Raw genomic sequence first — 11,180 nt, 5'->3', positions numbered from 1 at the left:
CTGTAGTTTAAATCTGTACTAATCTCCTACCTAGAAAGCCAGTCTGGAAAAAGATCTACTGAGATAGCTACTTGAATAATTACATTTTCAGTACCAAATGATTCTACGCATGGCAGCAAAAATACAAACAATGAGCTACAATCTATGGACTCGCGTGCACGTGTTCAAATGCTCGTGACTTAGCTGATTCTATTTATTCCATTGGTGAAGGGAGCTAACGTTCACCTTCCCCGCCTCACTGCCTACCTGATGTCCGATGAGGGAATTCACATTTCCCCCAAACTAAGGGAAAAGTACGCTTGGTCAATTCATAACTGTTTGTTACAGTAGCTAGCTACAGGTGCAACTTAATTAGCTATATAATCAGATGACTAGAAACCAGTTAACCAAGTATTATGAATGAATTTGGCCTCTGGCCAAACATTGTTAAGTATGGTAACGTTACTCGGCCAATGTAAAGTACAGTCAGTATATAGCTAGCTAGGTACTGTACTGTAGCTGGTTAACATTACTGAACAGTCACTACAACGTTGAACTGGTAAAACGTCTGAGCTAGTTAGCTACATTCACTAATCGTACATGTATTGTTTACAGTAACTACTGTAGCTAGCTGCGTTTTTTGTACTATTTCTTCGGTTATGATAACTGGCTAAGTAAGTTTAATTTCTCTGAAGTGAAATAGGTCACGTTAGTTGAGTAAAACGTGGTTGTGTCGTTTCGTTTTTTGTCCGTTTCAGACATGTTGACTGTCCATATTATCCTCATTCTGAGTCTCCTGTGTGGAAGAAGATTAAGAAGTTCTGCTATTGGAGAGTGTCAGTGGGGTGTCAGTCTTTGTGAAATTGGTGACCCACTTAATCCTGCTTCCACGTGCAGCTTTGAAAGTCCCCTGACCACTCTGTCAGGAGGCATTGAGGAGCAGCAGTTCAGCACCAAGGTTCAGGCCATAATGGATACTCTGACTGACCAGCCAGTGGACACCCAGAAGAGTTCCACTGTGAGTTCCCAACCGTCAGACAGTGGTTAAGAGCCAGCGGCATGCCACCCTGCATCAATCACACTGCTAGTTTTCCTCTGAAGCTAAGCAAGGTTGGCCTGGTCAACCTCCAGATGGGAGACTAGATGCTGCCAGAAATAGTGTTCTAGTACAAGTAGGGGGTATTCTCACCTCTCGTCTAAAGATCAAAACTGAACACCACAGGGTAATGAAGAGGTCATTGCCCTGTGTCTCGTGACACCTTTTGGATGGGACATTAACAGGGTGTTCTCACTATAGAGCCCATTGTACATACCATTTGTGTTGGAACGTTTACCCTGGCGTCCTGGCTAACATTCCAATCTGGCCACTTAATTATCTCCTTTCAATTGGTTCATTCATCCCCTGTAACAAAAAAACATGAATACATTTCAGTGCTAAAGGCACTATCTGCATGCAAACATAAGTTTCATGCAATTCACTCTGGATAAAATGACTAAGAAGTCTGTGGTGTAATTAGAAGAACGTTCTTTAAAAGCCTAACTGTCCACTGTTTCTGTTTTTTAGAGTTATTTTGGCTTCCCTTACTACCTACGCATAGACCTACTCTGTGGATCGAAGGTATCACCTCTTACATCCTTTAATGGTACCTATTTTGAATGCAAACACATTGTCTAGAAGAAGCTACGTGTTTGTTCCTAACAGAAATCTTCAAAGCGTGCCATTCGGGAGGCCCTTCTGACAGGGTTGATCCCAAATGTGGTGCTGACTTTCCAGGAACCTGTTCACCCTACCCGCTTTAAACCGCAGAGGCTGCAAACCATCCTCACCACAGCCCCTCTGCTGGACAGTGGTGGGTGTCTGGCCATTTTGTTTATTAATTGGAATGTTTCTTAGGGCTTGCAACTCTACGAGCTACATGGCCTCTTCATAGAATCTAATTAATTCATGTCCATTTTTACTCCTAGTCAGTAATGTCACATTTCTGTGTGTTTTCCCTACAGTGCCCTGTGACAGCAACCTGTGCCAGTTGGGTTGGTATGCTCCCATGCCCATCCTGAATGGATCGGTAGTGTACAGGGTTCAAGTCGTGTCAAATGGCCAGGGTCAACTGGTATCTGAGAAGAGGTCAGTGATATCTGTGTATTTTAATGTGTGCTTGCATGGGTTTATAGCACAGTGCCTTCTTAGAATTGTCAGTGTCCTTAATGCACGTTACGGGACTCTTGAAATTGTAATATTGAATTCTTATCTAGGAAATTCTTTCAGAGTATGGCTATGTAGCATGTCCTACTTTGAAAGAAAATAGAGTTAATACAGTATGAGCAGAAAAGGAATTCTTTCTTGGCTCTGTATTCCTTATGATTGTGATCTTCTCTACATGATTGCTGAACTGCATGCTTTATCTGTTTGTGTGAACAGCTATGCAGTGAATGTTAATGGCTATGTGCGCCCTACTGACAGAGGGGACAAGGTGATCTCTATTGGTATGGAGGTAAGGGACAGGCAGATCCATAGTAAAGGGAAGGATTGAGAAGAATGTACTAATAAGCGTTCTCTATTATGCAAGGTGGTTTGTGTTTTGCAGTAGGTGGCTTCTGGAGGAGTTCTATGGACTACAAACTGGATTTTTACATGTATTTTTATTTTTAAAAATTGTTTATAGAGAAGTAATGGTTATACTATAAATTATGAATGATTTTTCAAAAGTTTTCGGTGCTCCACTCTCTTTCTTGCTTTTACTCCCTCCATTTTTATAGATGCCAGCACTTGAGGAAGTTATGGTTTTGGGCAGTCCCTCTCGTCCTTTGTGGATGGTGGTGGAAAGCTCTCCCGTTCTCATCCTCCCTGGCATTCCTGGCTTTAAGGCTATCCTGATGACTGCCACTGAGTTCCAGCACACATCCCTCATCGAGGTAAAACCAGACAGTGTCAAGTCACCGGCCAGAGCATTGACTTATTTACAATAAAAATAACATGTCAAAAATGTGTTACTCAGAAATGATCTAAGTGGCCTCTGCAGGGGGCTAAATGAGGGTGAAAAGTCCTGGTCAGGGTATACTGACTGTGCGGGAGGTTCTCACACCGAGCTGTGCAAACACTAGTCAAAGGGTTGGAATTGACTTCGACTAGTGAAGTCTGTCACCAGCCTTGATATCCAATCCTTCGACCCTCTACTTGAAGCTCAAGGACACAAAGTGCTGTGTTTCACTTCAAGAGAATGGAGCCAGCTGAAGGAGCTTGTAGAGGTTTTGGACCCCTTTCTCCAGGCCACAGATCTCACCCAGGGAGACAAAGCAGCCACCGTCAGCGCAGCCCTCCCCTGTGTTCTGACACCGAGGAAGCCCCTGCAGATTCGGGTGTATATTCATGAATGTAAAAATGGATGAGTGTGATGAACAGCAGGATCCTCCATTTGAACAACAGACCTGCCGCGCATCGGTGCTAACAGACCCAACCTTCTGCCTTTCCTGACTCAACCGTGATGTGGACGCATGCGAAGAGGACAGGCTTGGGGTGAAAGAGAGGCTGATGGGTAGGTGTCTGCTGCTGATCCTATAATAAAAATGATATTCTTGGCAGTGTTTGTGTGTGTTTGGTGTATCTGTAGTCATTGTGAATCCAAATGAAATAATGATGAATTTTAGACCATTATTTGTGAAGCAGTATGCAAATTGTCTGCCAGTATTTTCTGATGATGACATGCTGCATTCATCTTGCCATCTATTTTCACAAGATTCCCCATGCCTTTAGAGCTCCCCCCCCCCCCCCCCCAAAACATCAGTGAGCCACCACCATGCTTCACAGTGGGGATGGTATTTTGTTCACTATAGGCCTTGTTGACTCCTCTCCAAACATAACGCTTATTGTTGTGACCATAAAGCTCTATTTTGGTCTCGTCACTCCAAATTACAGTGTGCCAGCAGCTATGAGGTGTGTCAAGGTGTTGTTGGCATATTATAACTGGTCTTTTTTGTGGCACTGGCACAGTAAAGGCTTCTTTCTGGCAACTCGACCATGCAGCAGATTTTTGTTCAAGTATCGTCGTATTGTGCTACAACCACACCATATTTTTCCAGAGCAGCCTGTATTTCTCCTGAGGTTACCTATGGGTTTTTCTTTGTATCCCGAACAATTCCTCTGGCAGTTTTGGCTGGAATCTTTCTTTGGTCTACCTGACTTTGGCTTTGTATCAAGAGATCCCTGAATTGTCCACTTCTTAATAAGACATTGAAAAGTACTAACCAGCATTTGCAAGGCTTTGGATATTTTTTTATATCCTTTTCCATCTTTATAAAGTTCCATTACCTTGTTACGCAGGTCTTTTGACAGTTCTTTTCTGCTACACATTGCTCAGTAACTAGCCTGCTCAGTGCATCCACGTGAGAGCTGAGAAATTAATTGACTATTTATACAGAGACACTAATTGCAATAAGCCACAGGTGTGGGAAATTCACCTTTAATTGCCATTTCCACCTGTGTGTCACCTTGTGTGTCTGTAACAAGGCCAAACATTCAAGGGTATGTAAACTTTTGATCAGGGCCATTTGGGTGATTTCTGTTATCAATATGATTTAAAAAGGAGCCAAACAACTATATGATAATAAATGGCTTCATATGATCACTATCCTTAAATAAAATAAATTTTTTTGCATTATCAGTCATATTTTCAAAAGCAATGCTAAAATGTCACAGTTTCTGCCAGGGTATGCAAACTTATGAGCTGTATGTAATGATAGTAAGCATTGTTTTTGTAACTTTTTCAGACCATGCCATGTCCGAGGCAGAAATACTTAAAATCCCCATGAGTGCCGCTGCTTAAATCCAGGGCAATGAAGAAGAGGAGCCACCAGCCAAAATCACCAGACTGTTCTCAATTTAGAAGACCAACGAGAGGGCTGAAACTTCCACAGCGAGAGCAGAGATCCTCTGTACCTTCACGCAGTTCCTGACACAGACCAGGACTGCTTGGATTTCTGAAGGAGCCACAGGAATGATTTTCACCACCATCTGGCAATGCTGCAGTGGTCTGTACCAGCCACCAGCGTGCCAGCAGAACGGGTGTTCAGCCATGGAGGAACCATCGTATGGCTTCATCGTGCCAGCCTCCGTGCCAGGACACTGGCCAACCTTGTGGTTTTGAAATGCAACAGCACAATGAGGCTGTAATGATACAACGTCCATGGGTGTTCTACTGAGAGCTACATATACACTGGTCGATGATGATTGTTTATCAGGTGTGGTCAGTCTTTTTTTAATGGTCCAAAGAGAACATGATTTGGTGATGTTCTGTGCCAAGTTAAAGAGGGCAGGTTCTATTGTAGGTAACACGTGACTGTAAACTGTTGTATCCATCTGATTGATGTTGTCATTATATGTTTTAAAAAATGTGTTATTCTGTGTTTTCTGTTGCGAGAACATCTACAACCCTGTTTCCGACTCTGTGTAAAATACAAATAAAAACTGAATGCAATAATTTCCCCCCTATATTTAATTGAAAATAGTACAAAGACAACATATCAAATGTTGAAACTGACATTTTTTATTGTTTTTGTAAAATACATGTCAGTTTTAGAATTTGATGCAAGCAACACTTTCAAAAAAGTTGTGACAAGGGCGTGTTTATCACTGAGTTGCACCACCTTTTCTTTTAACAATACACTTTGTTTGGGAGCTGAGGAGACTAATTGCTGTACTTTTGAATGTAAAATGTATTCCCATTCTTGTGTGATATAGGATTTCAGCTGCTCAACAGTTCATGGTCTCCTTTGTCGTTTTTTTTCCGTTTCATAATGTGCCAAATGTTTTCAATGGGTGACAGGTCTGGAATGCAGGCAGGCCAGTCTAGCACCCAGACTCTTACTACAGAGTTGTAATACTTGCAGAATGTGGTTAGACATTGTCTTGCTGAAACAAGCAAGGCCATCCCTGAAAAAGTTGTCATCTGGATGGCAGCATATGTTGCTCCAAAACCTGTATATTGTTTAGCATTAATGCTGCCTTCACAGATGTGCAAGTCACCCATGTAATGTGCAATAATGTACCCCCATACCATTACGGATGCTGGCTTTTGAACTGTGCGCTGATAAGCTGGATGGTTTTAATTTGTATTTGTGGATGCAGCAACATACTGTGTTCACAGACAATGGTTTTCGGATGTGTTTCTGAGCACATGCAGTGATTTTCACTACAGAATCATGTTTGTTTTTAATGCAGTCCCACCTGAAGATCATGGCCATCCAATATTGGTTTTCGGCCTTGTCCTTGCAGACAGAGATTTCTCCAGATTCTCTGAATATTTCAATGATCTTATGTACTGTAGACAAGTCTTTGCAACTTTACATTGAGAAACGTTATTTCATCACTCCGTCTTTCACAGAGTGATGAACCTCTCCCCATCCTCACTTCTGACAGACCCATCCCCTCTGGAGTGATCTTTTAATATCCAATCATGTTACTGACCTTTTGCCAATTTAGTTGCCAAAATAGTTTTCCACCAGGTTTAGTTTTTTGGCATTACAAAACTTTTCCGGTGTTTTATTGCCTCTGTCACAACTTTCTTTGAAACATGTTGCTGACATCAAATTCAAAGTGGGCATATATTTTTCAAGAAACAATAACATTTCTCAGCCTATCATATTTTGTCTTTGTACAATTTCCTATTGAATATAGAGTTTAAATGATTTGCATCTGTTTTTATTTACATTTTACGCAGCGTCCCAACTTTTTTGGAAACGTAGTTGTAGTTGCCCTGGTATGTAAGGCAGCAAACCAAAACCTTTGTGAATTCAGAAAAATAATTTGCCTGAAGAATAAACTATATGTTGCAATTCAGTATTAGGTTAGTAAATTGTCAACTGCTGATGTAAAAATAGGCCAGAAAAAATGTGTCACCCCCCCAAAAAAAAAATCGCTTTAGACTGTGACTATAGCCAATAGTGCTTAAAATACTTGAGACATGACTTGGACTTGTATGAAGTAACTTAAAGACATGTCTGCTACTTAGTAATGTGCAGCACCTTCTTCCCTACTGCGATTGACAAATTGGTTTTAAAAACTGTTTTAATTTGTGTTTGAAATGCATCATGTTTTTACAAAATGAATAATGTAAAATATATTTTATGACTTTTTAACACAATTTTTTTTTATAAATACCCAATTTCATTGTCTTCCTCAAATGATCAGTCAATGTTTGCAAAATGGAGAGAATCATGTAATTGGTCTGTGACTCGCAGCTGACTGTTTAAGTGGAGTTAGCCATGAGTTGCCCTTTAAGAGAATATGTATGTACCATTTTAATGTGTTGGGTCTGGGAGAGTTAACTTAACATGGCTTATGTAAACACCCTTAGGTGGGCATTGAAAGCTGCTGGGCAGGCTCCCTGAACTGCCCACAAGCAGAATTTTCCTCCATGATCCTGGAGGCCATCTCTACAGAGAGCTCCCTGTTCATCCGCCAAAACCAGCTCCTGCACCGCTTCGTGGGCAACTTTTCTCTGCTTCCGCTCACTGCCCCACCTTCAGGTGCCACCAGCTCATCAGACACCATTTGTTCCCTGAAGGCCATAGCTGCAATTGCACATTTAATGCTCAAAGTGAGACTACAAAGTCGGGAAGGGTCAATCTGCGACCTGTGGCAGGGAAGCTCCACCCATATAGAACACCCTCCCCCTCTTCCAACTGGTTCCTCAAAGCCTGCAGTGCCTCTAAAATAGTGAAAATCACATCCTGTATTGCTTTTTTAATATAGATTGAGGGCGATTTGATGAAATATGTAAAAAAAAATATTATAATAATAATAACAACATCTAATAAACTGAGTAATCCTACTTAACTCAGTGATGGAATTCAAACTGAAGGATGCCTGGCTTTCATAGCAGCAAAGGTGTTTTTGTGTTTTTGACTGTGCACTACTTGTTATTCAAGTAGTGCACAGTCGATATGATAAAAAGTATTTTTGAGTTTGTAAATGTTTCTCTTGACTTAGTTAACAATTAGGGGTGTAATGGTTCGGCATGCGTTGTGATCCGAATTAATACTGTCAATTATTTTTTATTGAAAATAAAATAATTTTACTCTCGACAAAAAGACACAAATGTACCTCTGTAGTTTCCTCCCAGAGATGGTAACTTAGCAACTGAAGTAGCCTAGCACATGCGATTCAAAATTGATATGACGAACGCAAATAACAAGCCAAACCTTTATGTGCCTTTTATTCAGGGAATTATGGCCAATTAGCCACTGTTTACAACTTTATAACTTCATAATAAATACATGTTATGTTTTGCATGTAATTTTTCCATTGTACCTCTAATAACTATTGTTTTATAGACTTCCCTAACCATGCAAAGGGAAAGCGAATAGTTCAGTAGTATACACTAGTACGGTGGCTTGGGGTTACATTTCCACGCATTCCTTGGTTGCCACTGTTCTTGTTCATCTAGAAAGTATTGTTAAATCATCAAATTACATCTTAAGTAATTCCACAAAAACAATTTTGAAATAAGTTGATCTTATATTTTGTTATTTAGAAAACATTGTCATGTGATGTGAAGTTAGACCTCTAAACTGATTTTTGATTGAAGGCCTTAGGCTAAGAAATCCACTTGTTCAGGAGGGGAAAAAATTATAATACCTTTTATTCCAATTTTGCCTTTGGATATTAGAATGTGCAATATCACAATTAAAACTGGTTTTGTTAACTCACTTAAGTACTGCTACCAGAACTGAAGAGCATTTTACCCCTAATGGTGGGACATTTTGCCCCAATAGTGGCAAACTATTTCCATATTTTGGCATTTGATTAAGTTGCAGTAAAATGAAATAATTTTTTTCTAAATCCATCCATCCATCTTCTTCCGCTTATCCGGGGCCGGGTCGCGGGGGAAGCAGTCTAAGCAGGGATGCCCAGACTTCCCTCTCCCCAGACACTTTCTCCAGCTCTTCCGGGGGGACACCGAGGCGTTCCCAGGCCAGCCGGGAGACATAGTCCCTCCAGCGTGTCTTAGGTCTTCCCCGGGGTATTCACCGGAAAGGGGTTCCGGAGGCATCCGAAACAGATGCCCAAGCCACCTCAGCTGACCCCTCTCGATGTGGAGGAGCAGCGGCTCTACTCTGAGCTCCTCCCGGGTGACAGAGTGTTTTTTTTTCTAAATGTATTTCTTTAGTCAATATGTTCATATAAAAATCTGACCAATCATTGCTTTTTGGAGTCAGAAAATACAGATTTCCCTTAAGGGGGGAGTTTTCCCCCAAGTTACCGTATTATATTAGGAAAAATCTCTGATATAAGCCAATGTAGCCAATTGGATATGCAATCTGTGCTGTTGATAAACAATCTAAGCTTTCAATGTAAATTGGACAGTAAATAAACAACATTTTTGACTCTGTCATTTTGGCTGCTACTGCGCCCCGTAGAACAAGGAAGTAGCCCAAAAGAACGCTGAAGAACCGTGAGGAATGAATCAGAAGAGAGGGAGTGTGTTTTATATTGGCGGAGCATCCCTGGGCGGAGCTTCCTTGCCGCAGGCTGCATAGGAACAAATTGGAAGAGAGGGAAGGTGTTTACTCTGGGCGGAGCTTCCCTTGGCTGAGGGAAAACTTCATGGCTTTGTTTTCTGACCCAGTCCCTATGTGGTGATAAAACGCCCATAAACCTACACAGCTCCATTTCAAACTCATCTGCCTGTCTTTCCCCACTGTCAGAGGCGTGGCAGCACGTGCTGCGCTCAGTGTGTGTGTCCCGCATGGTGCCCGTGTTCATCTCCTACCATGGCAGCGAGTACTTCTATGTTCTAGGAGGAGGCTGGCAGAAAGGCACCCTCTACAGGGCCCAGGTCTATGGTTAGTCATTCTAGCAGGCAGTCAAACTGACAGTCAGCCAGTTAACTGCAAACCTCTGATATGAACCTCAAATATGATGATTATCTTTTTACTTAAACTGTATGCTAAGCTGTCTCTCACTTGGGTGTTCCCTCTTATTGCACAATTCTCTTAGTCCTTTTGTTGCACTGTTACATTTCCCAACAGATGGTGACGTGACATTTACTCAGTTGCTAGACTCAAACAGCCGCACTGCTTGCGAGTTCATGAATAGTGAGTTACCATGAAATGTTACGAGGGTTTTCAGTAGTACTATACACAACTGGCTAATGTAGACTAAAGAATGTTGTTTTCATTTATTATGGTTTTTTTTTGTCACGAACACGGGTTAGAATTATATTTAAATTATATTAATGACTTTCTTTGATTGTATTTGCCTTAATTAACCACTAGAATAGTTCTAGAATTGTCCTTGAAGGCGTGTATTATTTTTAACAAATCCACATTGTATTTCAAACCAGGTTTATGGTGTTAAGATTCCCCCTTGTGATTATAATCCTCAGGTAAAGCCTGTGAGGTTAAATGGGCAGCCCAGGATTCTTCTCACAACCACCTGACTGACTTGGTTCTCATCGAACTGCAATCAGACAAAGAAGAAGCTCAGTCTTACCAGCTCCTCACATTCGGTACAGTATGGAACATACAGAAACACTAGAGGCCAAAGGTCAAATGAATTGCCTTACCCCCTCTATCCTCCTCTATCCTCCATTCTCTACCTTAAAGTAAATTGAGCAGAGGTCAATAGAGGAGATGAGGAGAAAGAAACTTGCATGCAAATTGTGCTTGTATTGAATGAAGCAGATCTCCTTTCTTTCCTATATCAATCAGTTAGGTTCACAGGTGTGGATCCCAAAACGTATACTGTTAGTTGGTCGGTACATTATATTGACGGAAGGAGAGGGTTTAGGATAAACCAAACTTTTCTGTGTCTATGCGTATTCTGACCTTGAACTTAAGGATGGGGTTAAGTTTGTTTCAGCTGGCTACTGTTTTATGGGCAAAATAAAAAATGTATGTGATCTAGTAGAGCACAGCTACAGATTTGCTGTATTCTGACCTTTTTGTAACTCCTTCATAATTCGTCTGTCTTTACATCCCATGAAACGATGAATAGGGGGACATGAACATGTCCGTTTCAAGTGGAGCATCTACTTGTTTTGTTTGTTATAATGATCTGAATTAATCAAACCTGTTATTTTGTGTATAGTTCTGAATAGACCTGGAAATGGACCATTCAGAACTCTCCCCTATGGCAGAAGGTTGAGGTCTATCTGGACCAAAACATCTTGCCACAAGAACAGTTTCTTTCCTACAGCAGTAGA

At 41.2% G+C, this 11,180-nt stretch overlaps 1 protein-coding gene across 1 annotated transcript in view; it reads left to right on the top strand.

Moving 5' to 3' along the window:
- Positions 1–94: 94 nt before the first annotated feature.
- The window catches only part of LOC105006377 (cation channel sperm-associated protein subunit gamma), a 32,670-nt gene continuing 21,584 nt past the window's right edge, over positions 95–11,180 (top strand). Inside the window, exons 1-11 of the mRNA XM_020048185.3 lie at positions 95–293; positions 877–997; positions 1,544–1,597; positions 1,682–1,829; positions 1,981–2,104; positions 2,399–2,471; positions 2,737–2,892; positions 7,329–7,500; positions 9,682–9,819; positions 10,006–10,071; positions 10,362–10,484. Coding sequence (XP_019903744.2) covers positions 250–293; positions 877–997; positions 1,544–1,597; positions 1,682–1,829; positions 1,981–2,104; positions 2,399–2,471; positions 2,737–2,892; positions 7,329–7,500; positions 9,682–9,819; positions 10,006–10,071; positions 10,362–10,484 — 1,219 coding nt within the window. The 5' untranslated portion in view covers positions 95–249. The remainder of the gene's footprint in view (positions 294–876; positions 998–1,543; positions 1,598–1,681; positions 1,830–1,980; positions 2,105–2,398; positions 2,472–2,736; positions 2,893–7,328; positions 7,501–9,681; positions 9,820–10,005; positions 10,072–10,361; positions 10,485–11,180) is intronic.

This window comes from Esox lucius, chromosome 7 (assembly GCF_011004845.1).
Source record: "Esox lucius isolate fEsoLuc1 chromosome 7, fEsoLuc1.pri, whole genome shotgun sequence".
In the NCBI taxonomy this organism is placed as follows: Eukaryota; Metazoa; Chordata; class Actinopteri; order Esociformes; family Esocidae; genus Esox; species Esox lucius.
This window is presented reverse-complemented; position numbering and strand designations above follow the sequence as displayed.